Source organism: Notolabrus celidotus, chromosome 12, assembly GCF_009762535.1.
Source record: "Notolabrus celidotus isolate fNotCel1 chromosome 12, fNotCel1.pri, whole genome shotgun sequence".
Lineage (NCBI taxonomy): Eukaryota > Metazoa > Chordata > Actinopteri > Labriformes > Labridae > Notolabrus > Notolabrus celidotus.
The window spans coordinates 4698000-4721917 of record NC_048283.1 but is presented as its reverse complement, the minus strand read 5'-3'; the positions used below and the strand labels follow the sequence as shown (position 1 = coordinate 4721917).

The 23918-nt window shown below is 40.3% G+C and overlaps 1 protein-coding gene across 1 annotated transcript; it reads right to left on the bottom strand.

Moving 5' to 3' along the window:
* Positions 1-243: 243 nt before the first annotated feature.
* On the bottom strand, positions 244-23494 carry col28a1b (collagen, type XXVIII, alpha 1b). The gene is made up of 35 exons (XM_034697061.1): positions 23253-23494; positions 22534-22676; positions 20220-20785; positions 18005-18025; positions 16477-16536; positions 16335-16388; positions 16215-16259; positions 16105-16131; positions 15961-16005; positions 15837-15881; positions 14551-14604; positions 13057-13125; positions 12686-12754; positions 12097-12165; positions 11584-11652; positions 11240-11308; positions 10967-11035; positions 9668-9736; positions 9436-9507; positions 9257-9325; positions 9024-9095; positions 8784-8852; positions 8637-8705; positions 8482-8550; positions 8324-8392; positions 7817-7885; positions 7624-7692; positions 7190-7258; positions 6980-7060; positions 6851-6886; positions 5533-5569; positions 4890-5444; positions 3332-3516; positions 2946-3240; positions 244-870 (listed from the first exon to the last, which is right to left on the bottom strand). Exons 2-35 carry the CDS (start codon positions 22673-22675, stop codon positions 701-703), a joined length of 3597 nt encoding a protein of 1198 aa, XP_034552952.1. The 5' UTR covers position 22676; positions 23253-23494; the 3' UTR covers positions 244-700.
* Between the last annotated feature and the right edge of the window lie 424 nt (positions 23495-23918).

Here is a 23918-nt window from a genome sequence, read left to right as displayed (position 1 = left end):
TTGTTTCAATTAATTGCATCAATATAATATCCTAATCAAACTTGGTGAACATTTTGACTTTGTTATTTTGGAAACAGATAAACTATAAACACTTGTTGTTTGTGGTTTAACATTTATCTGATTTCACAAGGGGGGCTAATCAGTTTGGCCTCAACTGTATTCTCTCAACATCGTCTATTACCTCCATTCAATTGGTTGAAACTTTGATCCATAACCACCTGCAACAAGTGCCTCTGATGCAAGTCTTATTCAATCTTTTTATTTTTAATAAATGAAAATTCACAGTATTAAAAAGCATACACATATAAAACTTGAGACATAATGTACAAAAATACATTATAGCATCTTACAAAAAAACAAACAGTTACTTCTCCTAAATCAAAGTTAATGTTATGAAGTTTTCTTTAACAAAGCTGTTCAACAGTGTGTAAGTAACATCACATTTATTCCTCTGTATTAGCTTTGCTTGTTCGACACATTGAATACAGAAGTCCTCCTGGCCAGCAAACACAAAATTGATAATACTTAGCTACAGGAAAACTGCTTTTATAGTTTGATTCAATGATGCCTCCTGTATCACATCTTTCTGTTCACCTTCCTATCCTTTGCTACACTTATGAAACTAAAACATCGAGTGGAAGTCACAGAGAAATACTTCCTTATGATGGATGTTCTGTTTGTAACCACAGGTTTTGAGGTGTTATGCTTTGACACAGGTTTCTCTGCAGCTCTTCTCAGACTCAAACTGGTTGCTGTTTCCAAGGCAGCCTCCGAACCAGAACTGCGCACAGGAGTTAGCCACGGCGTCGTAGTACCACTTCACCACGTAGTCCCGGCAAGGACCTGGATCCAGGACGTGGCCGCAGCGCTCTGCTCAAGACAATGAAAAGCAAGTGGTGTTAAATGTGAAGCCAAAATATGCCTTCAAATGATTAAAGACAGTTAGTGTTAGCTTTCAGGTGAATTTTGATATTGATATTTTACATTATTTAAAGCATATGATTTAAAGACTTCTTGTCTAGAAGAAATCTGATCCTTGAAGTCCTATAACTCCGGGGTTCCCAAACTTTTCAGCCCACAACCCCCAAAATATAGCTGCCAAAGACTTGCGACCCCCACTGTCCCTCAAAGGGATTTAATGTGGCTTCACTTTGCAGGTCTGCAGAAAATTAGCCTACCTATATGAGCATGTGTCTGTGTTTCCTGTACTGTTATGAATTAACCTGCTGCTGCTGATGCTTTTGATAATTAACTGTTCACTAACCCTAAACTTAGGAGTCATCTGGCAACAAAGAAAGGCAGAAATCTCATTACATTTTCTATTTTCAAGTTTAGCTACTATTTTTGTTGATATATTTAACTATAATGGGTAAAATGTACTATTTTTAGATAACTTAAAAAAAACATTCTGGAAGACATCTCACGACCATAGACTGTATAAACATGTATTATGTTGAACTCAACATAAGTGCTGTCAAGCTAGTGTGAGGTAAAGAGGCGGGCTTTGAGCATCCTAGCCAACAGCTACAGTGTTCCCGCCTGTCAATCAAGTCAGCTGTGCCTCTCATAATGGAAAACTTGTAATCTTAAAGGTGACATATCACGCTTTTTTCATCAATATATATTGGTCTAAGAGGTCCCCAAAACATGTCTTTAAAGTTTATGCTCAAAAAAACACTTCAAATCAGATTTTGGCCTGCCTGAAAAGCCCTCTTCTTCAGTCCTCCTCAGAACACTCTGTTTTCTCTCTGACCACGCCCCCTCAGGAAGTGGATGTGCCTCGGCTCTCCAGCACGTTGATCTAATGTTTACATGTTGGCTGAATATACACGGCTGCTCACAGATCGCTTTACTTCAACCCTCTGAATCTGATCCAGAATCTGATCCTGACGGAGAGGCGCCTGTAGCAGGACCTTTCTGAAGGATTGGTCACAGATTTAGTGTTTCTTGTTGTTTTATTTGTCAGTATGTAGACGTGTGTCTTGGTACACAGCTACGAACATGTAGCTATGTGGCTATGCTAACTAGCGCTAGCACTTATCCATGACAAATAAAAAACATCCACTAGATCTTCAAATCTGCAGACGTGGGGAGTAAAACTGACCTTTGTGTTTATTAAGACAGCCTACAACTAGCATGCCTCCCTCCTAAGCTCCTTGTTCCCACACATGTGTGCAGGTAATGAAAAACGGAGGAGGGGTTGAGTTGTATTTTATACAGTCTATGGGCTGAACAAGCTCTGAGCTCTGACTCCGTGACAGACCGGATATTGTTGTGACGTAACAAAAACACGGAAGTCTGAAACGGCTCGTTTCAGTACGTCCGGAGCTAGCCTCAAGTGGACGCTCGATGAACTGCAGTTTTTAACACTTCCACATTGGCCTCATATTTATAGACTGGAAGTTACCGCTTCCTCCCGACCCCCCATTTGTGTCTCGCGACCCCCCAGGGGGTCCGAACCCACACTTTGGGAACACGTGCTAAAACCTTCCCCTTCTGTTTAATAAGTTGAAATAACTAGCATGATAATTTACTAAAATATATCCTTGCTTAGCTAAGTGGGTATTGGTTAGCTTAGATAGAACTATATATCACTTCTCATCATACTTTCTGTGTGGAAGTGAGCAAGTGTAGTTCCAGAGAGGTGGAATTATTCCTCACATTGTCACAGTTTTCTTCTTGTTCATACCCTCAAATCTCAGATAACATGTCAGTGGGAGTATGACATTTCCAGTTCATAGCCTTAAAGCTAAACTAGTATAGTATATAGTAAATGCAAAGTTAATCTATAAAGTATACTCAAGGTTTTTACCTCACAGTCTTAATATTTTCTCTTCATTTTAAAACAAATTTATTTAACTTTTCTCCTTTATCAAATATTGATATTTAACATTGCAACCGTTTATTTCTCTGTATTGTCTTTTGTGTGAACTCTCAGCTGTTACCTGATTTTTGTGTTTCAGACGTCTCCTGCTGTGGAGGAGTCGAAGGCGAGGGTGCTGGCGTCCTCTCCTCAGGCATGGTTTTCAGTGTTGGACCTGCAGGCCCGACGGCTCCCGTCATCACCTTCTGGCGGTTGGGATCCTTCATGTTAAACTGTGGTCCGAACTCTGTCACAGGTCTGAAGGGCTCCCAGTCGAAGAAAGGCAACCTCTGAGTCACTGAGGAGGATCTATCCACAGTGTCCGGTCTCTGTGGAGCAATGGGTTCTCTTTTGGGTTGTGGTGCTGGAGGGCCGGGCTGTAACAGAGCAGAGGATCATCTAAGCTGCTGTACTCTTCTGTATCCTGGTAAATTGATATAAAAAGTAGAAAATGTTTGTTTTCCTCACCCCTGTTTGAAGTCTCCTGAAGTCTCCTGTGAAGGTGGGTGTGTCGGTGTCCGTCCTGTATGGGGGTTCTCGAACGTTACTTGAGTCCTCTGGGATTCCTGGAGGCAGTCTGGAGCTCGGGATGGAACTGAACAAACGTCTTTCTCCATCCTCACAGATACGACTCAGGAGTTTCTTTTCCAGAGCTGCAGACAAGACGAACATTATCAATCAATCAATCAATCAATCAATCAATCAATCAATCAATCAATCAATCAATCAATCAATCAGACTTTATTTATAAAGCGCTTTTCATACAATGACATTGTAGCACAAATTGCTGTACATAAAAACAACTTAAAATAGAATAAATTAAGATAAAGATCCCAGCCCTGACCCCAAACTCACCCCACAATCCTAAGGTTAAGAACACAATATATACAACAATAGTAATAAAAACACTAAAAATAAAATAAATAAATAAAAATAAAACAAGTTGCTGAACGAACTGAGGAAACACTCTCATGATATATTAATGTGGAAACACAAGGTAAAATAAGATGTTAAAACTCAAGAGGGAGGGGGTTACTGTTTTTTTTCTTCTGTATCTTTCGCTCTTTCCAAGAGCTCACTGTACTGTATTAATCTGTATAAAAGACTAACAAAATTATTGTTGAGTAAAAAAAAACTTAACACAGGAAATTAAAATCACCAAAATAAAATACATTTCTAAGATAATAAAACACTCATGGTAAATATTTAAATATATGCAGCTTTGTACGGATATTTCTATGAGTACCTGTTTACTGTAAGTATTCAGTAGAGCAAATTCTTCTGCTTCACTTCTGTGTTTGTAAAAATAAAACTCCAAATGTGTGCATTTTGGGGTGTTTGCTCTGAGCAGCATGGTACTAGCTGTAGAGTTGTTTTTCTCCCATACTTAAAACCAATCGATGTGTCTCTCACCTGATTAATTCCCAAAGTGTGTAAAGAACAAACTGGTGCAATATCTTTACAGACCTTTGTGGACTTTTGCACATTGTTGCCACCAAGTGTCAAAAAAAGAAACTGTTTGAATTCTCCAAAACCTAAATCCTGTTTCCTCAGAGGAGAAGGTGCAGAAGTTTATCTGTTGATGCACATCAGATATTCCCTTCTGGCTGATGTTGCCTCTTATTTTAAATCTTATTAATGCAAATTTTCCAATGCTTGAGCACCTAAAATTTACCTCCAGAGATGATTTCTATTGTATTGAAACATGGCTGATCACGTACAAAGGTTCATTCTTGTTGCAGCTGGTAAAGGTCAGTTTAATTTATTGCAATACAACATAATGTTTCTAAGTTGGTTGTAGTTTCTTTAAAATAACTTGTCCTTCAAAGTACCTACATTTGTAAAAGTCAGTGTTCTAAAGGGAAAGTCCATTTGCCTCCAAAATATGATAATAATAGTAATTGATGGAACTTATGTAGCTCTTTTCTAAGAACTCAAAGACGCTTTACATGAAGTGTGAAAAATAAAAATAAAATAAAATGTTAAATTTTGGTGAATTAACCCATCATGTGACCATCATGCTCACCTGGGAGTGTTTTGAATTCCTCTATCAGGTACACGTGCTCGCTGTCAGGGTCAGACGCCATCAGATTCAGCTCCTTCTTGAACTCTTCATACAGAGGATCGCTCTGGTTCACAACCCCGATCACAAACCTCTCCACGTTACTCATCTGAGCCTCCGACACGGCGCTCTCCAGACTGACCGCGTCTCTTTTATCTGCCTGCCCGTCTGTGATGATGATGGCCACCTTCCTCACACCTGGCCGCGCCGCCTTAAACACCTGGTTGGCCTGTTGGATGGCGCTGCCTGTGAACGTACCCTCGCCCAGGTATGTCATTGAACGCACCGCAGATTTAACCTCATCTGGGGTTGCCTCCTGTCTGAGGCTGACCACCACCATGTTGATGTGGCTGTAGAGGACCACACCCACCCGCGTGGTGGCCCGGCTCACTGAGGCGCGGTCGATCAGAGAGTTTACAAAGTCTTTGATCACGTTGAAGTTGTCCGGGCCGACGCTCTCTGAGCTGTCTATCACGAAAACCAGCTCCAAGGGGGTTTGACGGCAGGTCACTCCACAACCTGAAGGAACAGAAACAGATACAGGTTTTAAACAAGAAGCAGAAACACCAAACTTAAAATATGAGCTCATACATTTCTGATCACTTACTACAAATGGATCTCACTATTTTGATGATCTCTTCCCTCTGTGAAAATAAAACAAAAAAGGATGCAGATTTGAAAAAGACAGAAAGGTTTTTGTTGTGAAAAACACAACCTGCACACCCCTGGGAATGGAGGTGTGCAGGGTATTTATTCATTACACCAGAGGCTGTACATATTACATAGAAGGTCATGTGCAGGTTGGGTCACTGAGATTTGTAGGCAGTTGCAGGCCTGGAAAGATGCCCTCAAGCACCCTTCAAAATAACAATCTTTGGAGTTGTTGCAGCTGTGTGTTTTGTATTGAATGTTCCTTGTTCTTCAGTTGTTTTTGACCCTGCAGGTGAAACCTATGATTACACAATGAGGTTGACCTGCTCTCAGGGGCATATAAGTCCACAGCTGCCCTTAAAGGATCTGAGGCTGCTGCTGTGCTGCCTTTCACACAGATTTTTGTGTTGCGTTTTTTCATTTACTTTGTATTTAATCTTTTTTATTGTTTAGCTATTTGTCATTTAATAATACATCTCATGGTTTAGATAGTTGAAAGTATATTTGTGATTTTATTGGGCCATGTTGTGGATGGTTGTTCGCCCCATAAAGCCGCCTTAGGTTGGGGTGTAACAGGATGTAAGTTTGGATCTATTTGGCAGGACAAATTCTGATTAATTACAAATGTGTTTTCAGATCTCAACATTAGAAACCATTTATGTCTGACGCTTGCAGATGCTGGAAAAAAAAACAATCCACTGCTTGTGATGTTGGTGATTTGAACAGAGAATCTGTTGCATTATCACCACTAACCCGCTCTGCTGGACCAGCTTCTGCTGGGTGATGGAAATTAGTAACTAACAGGTCACTGTTTATTTTTACACATAATTGATATCAGGCTCATAATTTTGGAAATGCAAGTGCTTTTATCAGGGAAACACTCATGTTTATTCACAGATTCTGTATTTATATGCTAAATTTTTTGGTCATGGGACTGGATTTCAGCATCTGCTTTGCCTTCATAGTCTGAATAGTACTGCTCAGTAGCTTATCAAGAACCGACTATGTGCTCACAACAAAGGAAAACTGTCTGAAATCAGGCCATGGTCATGTATTAAAGATCCCCCAGTCAATTCTGCTGGAAGAATAAAATAAAATATATTTTTTATTATATGAGGAAACTGTCATTTCATGTAAGACTGCAATTTTAAAACTACAAAGTACTGAAAGAAATGGACGATAAGCTCTTTGGGATGTAACCCTCCACCAGTGTCATTCAAATGTAGTATTCTGTTTCTACATGTGGCCCACCACAACTGATGCTCTTTACTTACTGTAAGTCCAGCCTCTCCCTTTTGACCCACTCTACCCTGTGATATAAAAAAACAAATCGTTATCACTCATTGGCTGCAGTGAGATCATCTTGTAGGAATATGAATCACTCTGAAAACATAACCAAGTACCACAGGTCCGAGGGCTCCGGCCTCTCCAGCTTCCCCTCGTCCTCCTTTGAGGCCTTTTTCACCCCTGAACCCTCGTTCCCCCTGAAGGGGCACAGAACGTGTCGTCTATCAGCCTTAATAACACATTTAAAGACGTATTGTTCTTTGATTTTCGTACATGATGTAGTGTTTTCACATTGCTGTGTTTCCCTGCTGACATTATATTGCTACCTTGTCCCCCTGCAGACCTTGTCCAGGAGGACCTCTGGGGCCAGAGATCCCCTGAAACCCAGGCTCCCCCTGAAACCAGAGAAGAAAAACTGATTGATGGAAGAGCTCAAAGAACCAGTAAGAAAGACTGAGTTGATAGAAAATTGTTGTTAACACAAAAACAGACTGATGACTTTGAGGGCTGGTCAGGTGTTTTCAATCTTTGACCTCATCTCATCTTATCTGATTTCCGAATCAAGACACCAACAAGATTTTATTTAAATTATTAATATGCACTTAAAACTGTTTTTAATCCAAAATAATGGATTTTTTTAAATAATTGAAAATTGAAATTCAGCCATTAATAGAAATGTAATAATTTGAAAGCCAGAGTCTTCTCATATCTCATCTCAAACTACCATTCAGAGTCTATAACTGATGGAAGACAGTGGTACCTTTTGTCCCTGGATGCCCTCTCCAGGTGACCCCTGTGGACCAGGTAGGCCAATTTTGCCGACTGAACCCTGAAGGAAAAAAGGAGAACCAAAAGTGTGTGTGGATGTGTGTGTAAGTGTGTGTGTGTTGCTAAAAAAAATACATGATTTAATAAATAATGAAATAAACAAATAAAAAACCTTCAAACATTACCTTTGTACCGATCAAACCGATCCCTGGTGGCCCGGCAGGTCCAGCTGGTCCAGGTAGGCCTCGGTCTCCCTTAATGGGAAATAATTATAGACTTCTGTCAAAACCCACATTAATACTTAAATCTCAAAAATACGAAAAAAAAAGAAGCAGGGAAAAATAGACCAAGTATTGGGCTGAACATGAAAAAGCACCAGTGCAAAAAATTACAGAGAGACACAATACCTCCTGAAAAATGTGAAATCTGGAAACGCTGAGTTAAACCACATTTTTCTTCAGCATAAAGGATAATTCGAATAACAAATTATTGTAATACATGTACATAAGACAACAAATGGCATTCTGTGACAAAATGATCCCCCCTTAAGTTCCTGCATGATAAAACCACACAATGCAAATTCCTAAAACAGCAATCCCCGATGAAGTGAAAGAAACTTTCACAACCAAAATTAATAATATTGACATTTTTCTGTCCATGTTTTGTGTTTTTGTTCCTGGATGAGTTTTTACCTTTGGTCCAGGTAAACCCATGCCATCAGCTCCAGTTTCCCCCTGCAGGCCAGGAGGTCCAGGAACTCCCTGAGACACAGCACAACATTAAAACACACAGCAGCAGCTGAATGTAGAGAGTAGAAGTCTAGGAGGTTAAACTGTAGGTTCATACTCACTGGTGGACCGGAGAAACCTTCACCTTTCAGTCCAGGTGGTCCGGCAGGCCCTGATGACCCTCTGTCTCCCTACAAATCAAAACACACTTTTTAAATCAGGACTGTTCATGACACATGCACGTGAGCAGTGAAGAGTGCACCTCAGCTGAACACACCTTGGGTCCAGATAGACCAATCCCTTGCTCTCCCATGGCTCCAGGTGCACCCTTTGGACCTGGTTCTCCCTAAAGTCAATACAGTGTCACTGATTAAAGTTAAATCAGCTGTTTGTTTGTTTGATTTTTAGCATGATATGATCTTACTTTGGCACCAGCTATACCCCTCCCTGGCTGCCCAGTTACTCCTGGAGGCCCGATTATCCCTGGTTCCCCCTGCAGGAGAAGACAACGCAACCAGGTGAGGCTCTACATTTACATTTTTATCATTGAGATATCAAAAGGTTTAAAATGTATACAAATAACTCATGATGGACTGATCATTAAGTATGTGTTTATTAGACGAGGATGTAATAGCACTCAATTATTATTATCATTTCTACTTACCTTTGGCCCCATTGGCCCAACGGGACCGACTGCACCTGAAGAGCCTCTTGACCCCCGATCCCCTCTGTCACCCTGCAGAGCAAAACAAAACCATATCTCGTATTCCTCTAAATGACACTCTGAATCCTCTACAGCACTTTGTGTTTACCTTTTAAACTATGACTGAATCTGAAAATGTATATATGTGACAGTACATTTTCATACATGCATCATCTGTAACAAGTGTCTGTTACCTTTGCTCCAGGTACACCTTTACCGGGAGCACCGTCGGGTCCCCTGGGTCCAGGTAGTCCAAGGTCACCCTGCAGTCATTTGGAGACAGTCAATGCAGCAGCGGACAGGTAGGAAATGTGGGAGAAATGTTCAAGAGAGAGAGAGAGAGAGAGAAGCTTGTTTTATGTCATGGGGTTACCTTTTGTCCCGAGGCTCCGTCCTCTCCTGGTTGACCTGGTATTCCTATTAACCCCTCGGACCCGGGGTCACCCTGAGAGGGAAGAGTAATGTGAAAGAACATCAGCAGGATGCAGACTGATGGTGACATGAAAACAATAATGTTCACCACTTATTTAAAGTTTGAATGTATTTAATTCTTCCTTTGAACTACTCTGTTGGGTGATTAGTTCGGTAGGATCTAGAGAACTTACTTTGGGTCCTGGTTGTCCAACACCTCTCTCACCTGGCAGTCCACGGTCACCTGAGAGTCCTTGATTCCCCTGAAAAATAACAGTATGTGCTTTAAATATGCTAAGCTTGAAAACTAGAAACCTGTGATTCTTATTGAGTTTACTTTGCTGATTATTACGTTATAATTATCATGCAAATCATTTTGTGAATTAAATTAAATTAAAGGCCCCTTTTCATTTCCAATAGCTCAAAGAGATGTCTTAAATTATTATTTATCAACATAAAGCTCAAAACCTAAATACGCATCATGTACGAGAAATACAGACATGAAATCGTCACGTCTAAGATACAAATGTTTGATGTTATATCCATGAAACACAAAGACTGGATGATGGAAACTGTTTCTTGTTGATTGACTGATTGATTAATTACAACAAACATAATTACAAATGTAATGATGATATTCTCCAAAGCTCTTTAACGATCTAGTAAAAGTATCTAAAACAGCAGTCTATATGTTGAGGACTAGTTTTACTGTTGGACGCTGCATTCACGTGGTGTTGGAAAAATTGGAAATACAAGTTTTTGAGTTTGAAAATGCTTCTCAAGTTTGAACACCAACTTGGTAAGGAACTCTGGAAAGAATTTGGTGCCTGACTTACTGACTCGACGTCAGCACCGTCATCAACACAGCGGGCAAACAATGTTTCATAAATGGTAAGAAACTTTTGTATTAATTCACGTATTGCACCTCAGGCACCCATGATGTTTCTTGTTGTTGTTACAACCGTCCGACTTTACGAGTTTAAAGCATTTGAACACACCAAAGTTGGAAGAACAGCTTCCTAGCTGAGAACGTGAGAGCACATGAATGCAGCATAATTTAGCATATTTTCCCTCTCAAGTATTTCAGCAGCAGGTCAGCATATTTATCCAACAGATCAGGCTGCTGTCATCCATTTAATATTCGTTTATGTTAAAAAGAGGATCATTTTATTCTGAAATTATCAGTTTGTTTTATGAAACAGCAGATTCAGATGAAATTAAAAAAGAAGAAACAGAAACGTCAGAGCTGTTTCTTATAGTTGAAATGAATATCCATCAGTAGCAGCCTCTCAGCAGCCTCCATGACTGAGAGGGAGACAGATTCAAACCTACATCTGATTGACAGGCCAGCTCTCTTTATCAGCTGTGTCTGTGATAAAATATGCAAAACAATTTGGATGTAATCAGACCGAGAATCAGCTGACTGTCATTCACGATTACTGTCTTAGTTTCTGAGTCAAATATAGATTACAGACGCCCCCCTTCTTTCCTACCTTTGGTCCAGTTATTCCAGTACCTGGAGCTCCTCTGGGACCTGTAGGCCCGACTGGACCCAGATCCCCCTGAGAGACAGAACCGTTAGATTAACAGATATCATCGCTAACTCAATCAAAGTGAGCAGGTTGGAAGTATTAAAAGCTTTTTGTACAATAATGTTATCATGTGGTTGTTCTTCTCTTACCTGATTTAGCTCTCAGAAAAAAGACAGCAACAATAATTCATATTTTTTCAACAGTCAGGGTTTAAAAATGTAATTCCACATTTACCTTTTCTCCTTGAAATCCTAAACCAGGAGAACCAACTGGACCTGGAACCCCGGGAGGTCCAAGACTGCCCTTTGGGGACACAGAGACAGGTTTAGTATCCACCACAGACCACCATTTTTCACACTTGCACTTCAAATTCTCTAATCTTTATGTTTCTGATAAACTGAGGGATTAAATGTTCCTTTATGTGCTGAGAAAAATCTCCCTCCTCTTAAACCTAAACTTATCAATCCCTACTCAAAGTATGGTTTTAAGTCCAACTTGTAGTCGAGTATTTTGGTATTTGGTATTAAGTATATACATTCCTATGATAGATATATGTGCAGAAACATAAGTCTATGCACCTTGTCACCTTTGACCCCAACACCAGGAAGTCCACGATTTCCCCTTGAACCGTCATATCCTCGATCGCCCTAAAACAGAAGCAGAAGGTGTGACACACTACAGACCATAATGTCCTGCAACCATCTCTTTGAATATGATTACATACACTTTAAATTAGTCCATCGTGATTCACATGTGAATCAAGCCAATAAAGAACATTCTGGATAAAAGTAATCACACATTGTTTAAACTTTGCACATATAGATATCCCCTTTTTCTCCATCACATGCAGACATGCAACATGATGAACAGCACAGTGGCACTCTTCATGACTACAAGTAGTGTTTTCCAGCAGCACCACAGTTCCCCCCTTAAATCAGAGCAGATACCATGAATCATGCATCCTGTTGCGTTATGTATGTGTGGGTAAAATCGGTCAGACACTGCTCTGAGCTTCTGTCAAGATCATGGTCATCATTTTTCAGCAGGTTAACAAACACACTGCCTGACACAGGGTTACAAATCTGACCCACCTTCGGCCCTGGGAATCCCTCTCCACGTGGTCCAGGGTTTCCTTGTGTTCCTGGCTGTCCTGGAGGACCCTGGAACAAACAAAGAGCTTCAAATGATTATCTTTATTAACTTCAGATATACTGTATTAAAGAGGAAGTTAGAAAAAGGGGGGAGGTCATTGGACAGGCAGACAGAAGGTGAATTATTGGTACTCTAGGTGGCAGCAGGGGGCAGAAAAATGCTTCAAACTTCATTTCCCAGAAATCCTTCATAGAGAGGAGGAGGGTCAAACAGAGCATAGAGCATGCTCATGACTGACACCATATTAAATCTATAATTAATAACTACTAGAAGATCAGATAGAAGTCAAAAAGGCTAATCTAGCATGTGTGATTTAGCTTTTCAAGAGCTTTCTCGTGATTCAAGATGAAAACTTTTCATTGAAATCTTCCATTTACCTCTTAAATGCATTAACTTAACAAAGTTAAATCAACCTTTTCATTTACCCTCTCCATTCCAGCAAGTCTGCGAGAACACTCCAAGTCTCTTTTGTGCATAACATGGACTCAAAGTCACACAAATATCATATTTTTCTATTTCCATACTCACTGGAAGTCCTGGTTCGCCGATCCCAGCAGGACCTGTGGAACCGGGTCTTCCCTGAATACCTTTTTCACCCTGTGAGCATCATAAAGCAGCGGTCAGCAAAGTATGACATTTATTATTTTCCCTGGACCACATCAGGTGTTTGCTAATATCTCTTTATAAGGTAGTAACCTTTCCCACAGGGCTTCAGCAATCATCTTAGCTCCTAAAAGGTCCTAAAACTTTGAAGTTATGGGATAAATGTTTGGATGTCAGATAAATACCAATGATCTTCTGCCTCTTGAGATTACATGAAGGTGTACATTTGATTTTAGGAAGATAATTTAACTGTAGAGGATGTTTCTGTGGAGTTCAGGTTAATATAAAGAGCTTACCTTGCCCCCTGGGAATCCAATGCCGATGTCCCCTGGTGGTCCAGTAGTCCCAATGGGCCCCCTGTCTCCCTGTGGCGGGTAAAACAAGTTCAGATCAGGTTAACAAAATCTAAATTGGAGTCAGACATTGATATTCAGTGCATCTACTTATCTTTTTCTGCTTGGTACATTTCCAAACCTGTATCGACTAATTGCTCTACCTGTATGCAGATGATGCTGCCCTTAAGTTCTCTACTCTATAGCTAATTAAAACGCACTCTCTTAGACTCTAAACTCAATATTAAGAAGTCATGAATATGTCCTTCACAATTAAACATGAAGAAACCCTTTTTTTAAATGAACCACTGAAACATTGCACGGATGCAGATAATGCAATAATTTGTGAAACCTTAAACAAGGTCAACACATAGCCTCAACATTTGTGCACTCAGACTCACAAACAGACGTTATATGAGAATTTAATTGGAAACTAAATGCTGTGACATCTGTCTAAGTGACTCTGAGCCTTTCTTCAACTTTTATCACATATGGGAACTAAGACCCGCACTTTGTTCTATAAGCTATAAAACCTTCTCTTGATTCATATCTAGACTTTTTTTTCCATATGTAATGAATCACGTTATATTTCCTCTGGATAAAGACATCTTTGTTGAAAAGCTGCAGGACATTTGTGGTGTGATGGAGGAATCAGAATCTTATTAGCCCTGGGCACACATTCAAAGGTCATTTTCATGCGGCCTCCTTTTGCACCCAAAGACTGCGATGTGACAATACAAATGCTGTGTGGGAACGTGTCTGCGCAGCGCTGTGTGGGAGTGGAAAACTACTCCTCTAAAGCAGGGGTTCCCAAACTTTTCAGCCCATGACCCCCAAAATGTAGGTGCCAAAAACTTGCGACTCCCACTGTCCCTCAAAGTGATTTAATGTGGCTTCATTTAGCTGGTCTGCAGAAAATTAGCACACCTATATGAGCATGTGTCTGTGTTTCCTGTGCTGTTATGAATTAATCTACTGCTGCTACTGATGCTTTTGATAATTCACTGTTCACTAACTCTAAACTTAGGAGTCATCTGGCAAAAAGAAGGGCAGAAAACTCATTACATTTTCTATTTTCAAGGTTTTATTTCAAGTTTAGCTACTATATTTGTCCATATTTTTTAACTATAATGGGTAAAGTGTACTAATTTTAGATAACCTAAAAAAAAGAAACCATTCTGGAAGACATCTCATGACCCCCCATGTGTATTTTGTGACCCCCAAGGGGGTCCCGACCTACACTTTGGGAACCCCTGCTCTAAAGAAAGAAAAAAGGGCCAAATTTCTTTAATCTTTAAAAAAATCTTCTTCTTTTTTTGGACCCAAAAAACCTTGATTTACTAAAAGCATGCTCTGTGTCTTTGCTAAAGGAAAGTGTATGTGAAATCATTCTCAGAGCAGAAATTAAATAGAGTGAGTCAAATTCCTCTAAATTACAATGCATTTGCAGAAACTTACTTTAGATCCAGTCGGGCCCTCAGGACCCATGTCTCCTGGTGGTCCTAATGCACCCTGAAAAACAAATTTCAAATCTTACACAGTCCTTAAAAACAACATATGAATGTGTATTAATCTAATTAGTTTCAAAATTAACACAATCTATCGTTTTGCTTAAACAAAATGAGGGGATTTTCTGTATCTGGGACAAAAAAAAAGTCACACAAAAGCATCACAAAAATGTTCACCCGTGAGCCCCTCATGTTGTATGACCAAACTCCAGGTCAGGACCCACCCACCACCACTCATGAACAGTACAGCAGGATTAAAACCAACATTCATGGCTTTCATGTCCTTCAATTCTCATGCCAAGCTCAAAAAAATAACAAGGTTATACTGACACTGTGCCAGTAGCACAGAGGAGGAAGAGTAGAGCAGGGGCTGCACTAATCCCACCTCACAAAGTCTGTTCCTGCAGAAGAATAATATCCTGCAAGCCTGGATTCCCTGCTTCGGACAGCCACATTAGTATCAGGATTACCCATAATCCAATATTCACATTCCATTAGTGCAGAGATGAATAAGAGACAAATTCCACTTCCATTTTTCATATTAGAGAGTGAGCAAAATGTTGTGATGTCTGTGTATCGATACAAACGTAAAGAAGTGAACTATATGAAGGACGGGCAACAAAAAAATAAATGTGAAAAAGAAATCTGGAAAATGCTTCAAGCTTGTGTCAAGAGGAGTGACAGTCACATAAATCTAATTATGATTTAATAAATATTATTATGTATGAAAGTTTATCAATGTTATTCCAACAAGATCACACTTATATGACTCTGTAAGGCTGTACAAAGGTCCTAAAATAAATGCAAACAGTGTCCTAATTTATTGAGAAAGTAAATATTTATCATGTTCAGTTTCCCCTATAGCATGTTAACATTAGTATTAATATTATCTATAAAAGACCAAGAGTTTACAAGCTTGTTTGCAGCTGTACTCTGACACATGGGCTCTGATCTAAAGTCTAACATCTCTGCATGCTAATAAGTAGGAAGTAGCTTATAATGTTTGCTTTATTCACATCTGTCTGTATCAGGCTAACATTTGATATCAAAGTTATTTAATAAAGTAAAAGAGTCTATAGACATGTTAAATATTTCATATAATGAGCCATTGTTCCAAAAATAATACATAAAGCTTGCAAACCTTCTTATTGTAATGATGAAAATGCTAGAAACAAGACTCACAACTGTTCATATTTGAAATAAAAGTAAAAGAGAAGGCGTCTGTCTGTGCCATACCTGATGTCCTTTTGATCCTTGCGGGCCTGGAGGTCCCTCAGGTCCCTGCATTATAACACTTAATTCATTATGAGGATAAAGTTCATGATATTAGTTGAGATGGTGTAGTTGTTAGTGCTCATACAATGTCACCCTTTTCCCCGGGAGTGCCACAGTCTCCTCTCTCTCCCTAAAAAGACAAAATACAAAATGATCACACCCTCTGCCTCATTACATGATGAATAAAACAATATTTTTTTTGCATGTTAATGATGTTTTCACTTCCTACCTTGTAGCCCTTATAGCCTGGACGTCCCTGTAAAAACACAAACTGTTTTTAAGTCTGTATTAAATCTGATAACAACAGACTGATGAGGTGGGAAAGGGAACATTGTTTACCTCTGGGCCTTCACTTCCAGGTCGACCGTTTAAGCCAGACTCCCCCTTTATGAAGAGAAAACATCTTACAACAAGCTGCATGAAATCATACTCTAAATTCTTTATTGTGATTTAACTTACCTTCCCTCCTTTTTGACCAGGCCCCCCCCTGAAGCCTGAGTCTCCTTTTCTACCCTAGAAATGTCAATACATCAGTGTTATGAGCCAAAGGTCAAGACGTTACTGTGTGTGTTTTGAAAAGTGTGTCGTAGATAGAACTCACTGGACTTCCTGGAGGGCCCCTGTCTCCTCTTTCACACAAACACACCTGAGCCTGCGGACACTATCAGACAAAACAATACAAAGTCAGTGCTGCCATTTACACCAAAGACTGAGTGAGAGGAGAACATATTTGGACGTGAGGGTAGAGGTGGACAAGGTAAGCAAACTCTAATTTATTAGCTAGTATGAGTGCTAGCTTAATTTGCAGGGTTCATTTGTGATTAAATGTGATGCCAAACAAAGGCTTCACAAAATGTACTTTTGATCAAACAGACATTTTACTCTCGGGACTCTTTAGTACAACTCCATATAAAATAAATGATATCTTAGACAGGCAGTAGTAACAACTTCTCAATCACAGGTAGCCAAACCCTTTAGCACACCCTAAACTATCACTATCACCACTCTCTCTCTCTCTTATTCCCCTCTATCCCTCTTTCCAACCCCAACTTGGTCGAGGCAGATGTCTGTCTAACATGAGTCTGGTTCTGCTCAAGGTTTCTGCCTGTTAAAGGAAGTTTGTCCTTGCCCCTGTAACTTGCTAAATACTGTGAGGTGCAATGCTCATAGTGGATTAATATAAGACTGGATCTTATCCCATCTTGGTGCTGGGTCTTTGTTAATAATTTAACATAGAGTACGGTCTGTACCTGCTCTGTTTGTAAAAGCGTCTTGAGATAACGTTTGATGTGATTTGGCACTATACAAATAAAAATTGATTGATAGACCCTTGCTTTGTCTCGTGGGTTTATTTGACTAAACAATCAAATATTGTCACCCTAGCTAGTCAGCTCTAGAATTACTAGTTGGTAAAACAAATTTGAAATATTTTCACTACTGTAGCCCTGAAATGCCAGTCTTACGCTGTGTCTAAGCTGGGGTGAAGCCACCCACCACTAGCCGGGGCTGTAGCTCTGTATAATGGTAACTACTACAATACTGAAATGCTCTACCAAATATATGACGCAGTTTGACAGCATTTTCATCTAGAAAACACAGATAAGGTTGTATGTAGACGTTGTCTGGTTAAACTGGCAACCAGAGCGGAGAGTAACCAGCACAGGCAAGTAGAAGTCAACCTGCATGGTGGACTCCAGGCTAGTGGTGCTAGCTCTGCTATTGTTAGCCACACTCTACAAACCAATTCAATATGGTTTACCCACAGACTTGAGCCATTTAAAACTAATTGTGCACTATTTTTTTTCCCCACTTTAGACTAGTTGGTTTGTCAGAATTTTAATTTCCATTTAAAAGGCTAGGAATAAGTCGCTTTGGAAGATCCCCATAACTTACAAATAAGCATCATGCTGTGTCAAAAATAATTCAAACATTTTATTTTTTTGTGTGGTAATAACTGAAGTAAGAATGAGTTCTTTAAAAAGCTTCTGTAGCATTTGACTTTATGTAGCAAAAGGAGTGCCCCCCTGCTGGCCATTAGAAGAACTGCAGGTTGAAGTCACTTCCTCATTGGCCCACCATTTCAGAGCCTTACATAAAGTCTATGATTTAAATGAAGAAGTGAGACTTACCCCCTCAGCTGCGACTGCACTCTGTAGATAAAACATGAGACAAATATATCAATGGTTCAGTTACAGTTTTTATAATCACAGCCTAAACTCAAAGAAAAGTTACTTTTTTGGAGCATGATAAATATATTTTATCTATTTTTATGCTTTGTCCCTTTCTCTGGAGGAAACAGCTGTGAATGAATAATATCACACATTTTTTGGAAAAGCAGAACAAGCAGTGCCACTCTCTCAGACGGGCCCTGACCCTGACATTTCTGTGTGCGTGTGGAAAATGCAAAGCAGGCAGGAAAACCCCTCATGAAGACACAACTCTGTAACTCAGACGTGAACCCGCTGTGAGGACAGAAAGTACAGAATAAAAGGCAGAACGTAAACACCTCTGCTAAAGACATTAAATGCTGCTGCAACTTCATCGTCTGCAGGAGGTGCAGTCGATCATTCGTGCTCCAAAAGGAAACTAAGCAGCAGCTAATGTGGGGGGGATTTTTTCCACCTTCAATCAAAAAGAGGAAGAGAGCACATGGAATCAGTTTGTGATCCGTGGTGTTCAGTTGTGATTAAAGGTTGCAGACTCTGGGGCATCACTGGCACATAGTTGATAATCACTGGAGCATCTTCTTGCTGACAGTCTGCCACAGCGGCTGCTGCCATTATCTGGGAAGTTGTGCATTTGTAAGCTGACCTAGATCTTTTCACTAGATGTTGGGATAGATTTAATTCGGATCTGGCTCAGTGTTTTCATTGTTAGGGTGCTGATCCCCTTGATGTAAAGCTATGTCAACCTGAAAACCCGAATTCTAACCCCATTTTGCCAATCACAAATATGTCTTTAAATATTGTTTATATTTGAAGAGTTTTCGTTTTCTATCTTTTAACTCTTTTATTATAATGAAACCAATAACACCCAAAACACAGCTCTGACAACAGTGTCCACCATCTTGTTTCTGTTACTAGGAGCTGCCAAAACTAGAAACGTTTATATTCTACATGTTGGACCTTTAATAATTCTGTCCATAGTTTACAGGTGGCTGTCTATTTTCTATACCCCTTATAGTGCTCTCTCCGGTCTCAGCTGTTATTGGACTAGAGGCGGGCACACCCTGTACGTATCACCTGTCAATTACCAGTCTGACACACAGTATAGAGACAGATGATCAGTAATGCACACATCCACAGGGAAATTTAGAGCACCAATTACCAGACAGTCCCTGCAGGGAACCAACCCATGCACATGAAGAACATGCAAACTCTGCACAGAAAGCATAACTGGGGTTCAAACCATGAGCTTCCTCTTTGTAGTTCATTTTTGCATTTTTGGCCTTTATTTGGACACTTGAAGAAAAACAGGAAAGATGGGGAGTAGAGAGTGGGGGGATGACATGCAGCAAATGGTCGAGGCTTGGAGTCAAATCAGCTACAGCTTCAACAAGGACTGTAGCCTCTGTGTGGGGTGTGTGCTGGAACTGCTAGGCCAACTAGTGCCCCAGGATCCTTTTTGCTTTGACAGTGCTAACCACTGCACCGCTGTGGAAAATGCACGTGTGGAAGTTTGTTTTGTTGTTGTTGCATCAGTAGAACAATCACTAACATACATGCCTTAAAGCTGCTGTGACGAATTTTCACTATGTGTCAATTTTGGTTCCCTCTGTGGACAAGGTGTACCTTGTACGTCTTTGCTAATCTCGTCCTGTACATGTGTAATTAAAATATCGCACTCTGCTTTCTTCAGTATTCAAATCTACCACTCACAGTGAATACTTAAATACTAAAAAAGTAGCTGTTTCTTTAGTGTGTCGAATCTCATTGTCTGACACCAACCAGTAGCAGGCGTTAAAAATGATTAGAAAATATGATTCATCAGTGTTGTTGATGGTCTACTTTGCTTTAGCTGGTCTTAGAGAACCATTGGTATTAATTTTAGCCATAACCAGCTACAGACCCCTCACAGGAGCCTTAAAAACAAAATTTGTGCCATTGGGCGGGGACTAGGCCTACTGGTTTAGTTGCGCGCCCATGTAGCAGGCGGCCCAGGTTCAAATCTAGCCTGCGGCTCCCTTCCCACATGTCATTCCCCCACTCTCTCCCAGTTTCCTACACTGTCCACTGTTCTTTCCCTCTATCAATAAAGGTGTAAAAGTATATTTAAAAAAGAATAATTTGTGACATTTTAAAAATCACTTGGGGTTAAAGGCCAATCACTTGAAGCCACACTCACAATCTCTTTGAGCAGCATCTCCTCCAGCTGAGGGTTGAGAAGACTTTGGACAAACTGCTGTGCAGGCGTACTTGCGACGGCCCGTAGTTTGGCGTTATTCTGGCTCTGCTGAGCGATGTCTGATAAACCTACAGCAAAGAACTTTATACCGTGACCTTTGGCCTCTGCCGCGGCTGAAATCACATCAGGGTTACGGGGATGGTCCACCCCATCCGTCATCAACACCGCCACCCTGACGCTGTCCGCCGGCGTCTCCTGCACCAGCAGCTGTGAAGCATTGGTGATGGCGTAAGTCGTGTAAGTGCCATGACCGATGTAGTTCATGGTGCTGACTCGGCTGTGAAATGAGTCGAGGTCTTTCCAGTCTGAGAACCGATGCTCCATCAACACAGAGCTGCTGTACTGAAGAGCAGCCATTCGCACCTTCAGACTCCAGCCGGTGACTTGCAGCATGGCAAGGCGGGTGCTGAAGTTCAACACGAAGGCCTTCTGCTTCTCAAACAGGAAGATTTTTGCACTCTCTGAGCTGTCCAGGATGAAAGCCACCTCCAGTGAACATGTCAGAACTGCAAGGGGAAGAAAACCAGGAAAAGGTCAGACAAAGATTCACAAGTCTGCAAAAGAAGAACAGAGAGGGTGCAGAAGCTTTCAACTGTGTTGTCTTTTTAGTCCGTTGTAGACTAACCTGAGAGGTAACTGGAGGTGAACGGCTGTATTTGTAAAAGACTTTATCCAAAGAGGAATGCTTGACACTTTGGGACCAGTTTGTGCTTCAGTGTATAACCCAAAGACAGATACATGTGCACAAGTGAAGCACAGGAGGAGCTGAGACCTGAACCAGCTACAACACAACCTGCTGAGTTACAACCCCCCCCCCCCTATGTTGTTCCCTCTGTGACCTGTGAGCTCCGGAGTTTTGTGTACAATCTAAAGTACTAAAGGCTCATAGACAGTATATTTAGATATGTAAAGTCAATGTCAAAGCCTGAGAGGACTTCTTGAACTTTGACTTAAACTCCAAACTCTAGAAGTTTGTGACCTGACTGCTAAACTGCTTGCAACCATTACATACAGTTTATTCTGTAACTATTTTAGTTGTGAGTATTGCATTTCACTGCACTTTACATAGCATCAAGTACTGAGCAAAAAAAATCAACAAAAACATAAACGCTTTCCATTAACTGCTTGATTCCAAGCTGATTGGAGGATGTCTTCATGCAAACTCAAATCATACCAAGTGGATTTATCTCATTATTAGTCAAACAATCCAATTTTCCTTAATTTGAGCTACATTGACATCACAGGCCAAATATTAATCTTAAAAAGCTTCTCTGCACAGCCAGCCATGACTTCAGTGTGCATCAAAGAAGTGCAATACTGACAAAAGATGCAGCAAAAATATAACTTCACCCTGGATAGCTGGAGAGCCAAAATCACTTCACACATGTATGCTGTTGGTTATACAACATTTGGTTTTGGAGGATATGTTTTGAGCACATCTTACTCCCCCACCCCACCGCCATGTGTCAAAGTAAATATGCATTGCTCAGCTGTATCTCAAAGTACTTTTACTTAAGTAAATGAACAGACTGATATTTTTACTCCTAGTTGCGTTAAAATAAACTGTACTTTTACTTAAGTTGCATATTTTAGAACTTGTTCCAACCCTGCATATATTCAGATATGGGTGTGGTTTGTGTTTGCTCTATGAAACTCAGAGACTTCTCTTTGACTCATCACACATGCCACCAACATAAACTTGTCTACAAACATTTATATATTTATCAATTCAACAGTTATAAAAATAGATTTGTCATACTTGTTTATTTAGCCTATGTGAACAAATGTATAGACTTATTCTGTAATGCTATGTTTAAGTATGAGAAGGTAATGGACTGTATAACAGAGTTTTATGGTTATTTTTATGGACATGGGTAGTCATGATTTATAAAGTGTGTTTGTCCTCTTCTTTTTAGCCCTTCCTTTCTTTACCCCCCTCCTTTTACTTCACGTTTCCCAGGCCAAGAACAATTGTAACGACTTAACCATCTTCTTTACTTTGTAAATGACCCAATATTATGTTTACTTTTTGTGAATGAAAAGTTGTCCTGAGGGTGAAATCAGTAAAGCAAAGAGAAAAGCTGGTTTCTAAATGTTGTTTAAATTGGTTGCTATTCTCACTGTTATCATACATAACTGAATCTGTGTTTGTTGCTTGGAGAGAGTCTGATCCTCCCACCTGGAGACACCCACGGCACTCTCAAATACCTGACCTTCAGCACTAACATGCGGATACCTCATATAAAAGAATTACCATTTCCTCCGTCGTCATGCAGCCTGTAGCTGTTGCTGCGTCCTGCGTTTCTTCTCTGGCCTGTGGCCTCGTGTGTGAGAGCCAACAGCAGAAGGCAGAGCGCCACTCCTCTCCTCAGGTTTCCCCACAGCAACATCTCCATCCTAGCAGAAAAAAAAACAGTTGCAAAGTGTGTTACAGTGCAACGTGCAGGAGGGCTTTAACTACAGATCACGTAAAGCAGAAAATGTTCTGCCAATTCCATAAGATCCACGTGTTTTATATGCTCATAACATGCCTCCTGCAGTCTAAACCACACCCAAACAGGGAGCTGTGAAGCTGCAGTTTCTGACAGTGATAATAAGCTACTTTAATGTATGGAAATTGTGCTGTTGCTCAAAATGTGCTTCATAAAATGCCTCCAATATAACAGTCCCAAAATAAGCAAATATATGTAAAGCTTGAATAATCTGCAAATCCTCATTAGTGTGACAAATTTTCAAATCCTGCATGCATCCTTTATATAATATATCACATTATCCAGTCCATGTACAGCAAACAAGCACCTCTGAATGTGAAGACCTTTCTGCTCTATGCCACAAACTTATTTTTAATGAACTATTCAAACTTTAGAACACATAAAAGTTGTTATACAAACTATGTCACTGCACTTAAAGTATTAAAATGAAGCTTGCATAAGAAATCAGGCATGCAAAGTAGAGAATAAAATATTAATTTACCTAGAATCTCATTTGGCTGCAGCCAGTGCTCGTGGTCCAGTCTGCTGCGGTTTGTTGGGGGGCATTTCTGCTCGGAATCTGCTCCTATACCGGGCAGAGATAAAGTGAGGACCATGAGATCATGGGTTGATGTGCTGTGTGTGTAGCCGGGGGCTCTGGGGCTGCTCCAACATTTCAGCTCGGGTCCTGTTCAGGGGATTCATGACTGACCGAAGAGACCTTTATTTTCCTAACTCTCCCGCTCACAGACACAAAGACATCAAGCAAGAACATTGTTAACATATTACAGGATGATGATGATGGCAATAAAGACAAGGTAGATATTTTCAACAAAGATACATTATCACAACAGAGCAGCCAAAAATAGTCAGATGTTAAAAATTCTCAATCATTACAGGATTAATATGGTGTTTTTTTCATTGGGGGCAGTCCACTGCATTTCTTTTCACATGGACAGACTCACTGTGTAACTTTCCACACAAGTTCAGAAACAGTTAAATCTCCCTGTTTTGTTTTTTGGACTGTTGCGCATGGAAACTGTTTGGATGCGTGTGCGTAAAGGTCCCACATGTGTTTATTTTACTTCTCCTCTATCGCCCACTAATGTGAAAAACAGATTATTTTTAGGATGATTCCCATGTACAACAAAAATAGTTTTTAATCATT

Excerpts from the sequence above, each read along its gene's own strand:
- col28a1b (XM_034697061.1), bottom strand. The coding sequence starts at position 22,675 with ATGGAGATGTTGCTGTGGGGAAACCTGAGGAGAGGAGTGGCGCTCTGC. Across the intron at positions 12,755-13,056 it reads TTGGATTCCCAGGGGGCAAG|GGTGAAAAAGGTATTCAGGG; the intron begins GTAAGCTCTTTA and ends TGATGCTCACAG. Across the intron at positions 11,653-12,096 it reads AGGGATTCCCAGGGCCGAAG|GGCGATCGAGGATATGACGG; the intron begins GTGGGTCAGATT and ends CTTCTGTTTTAG.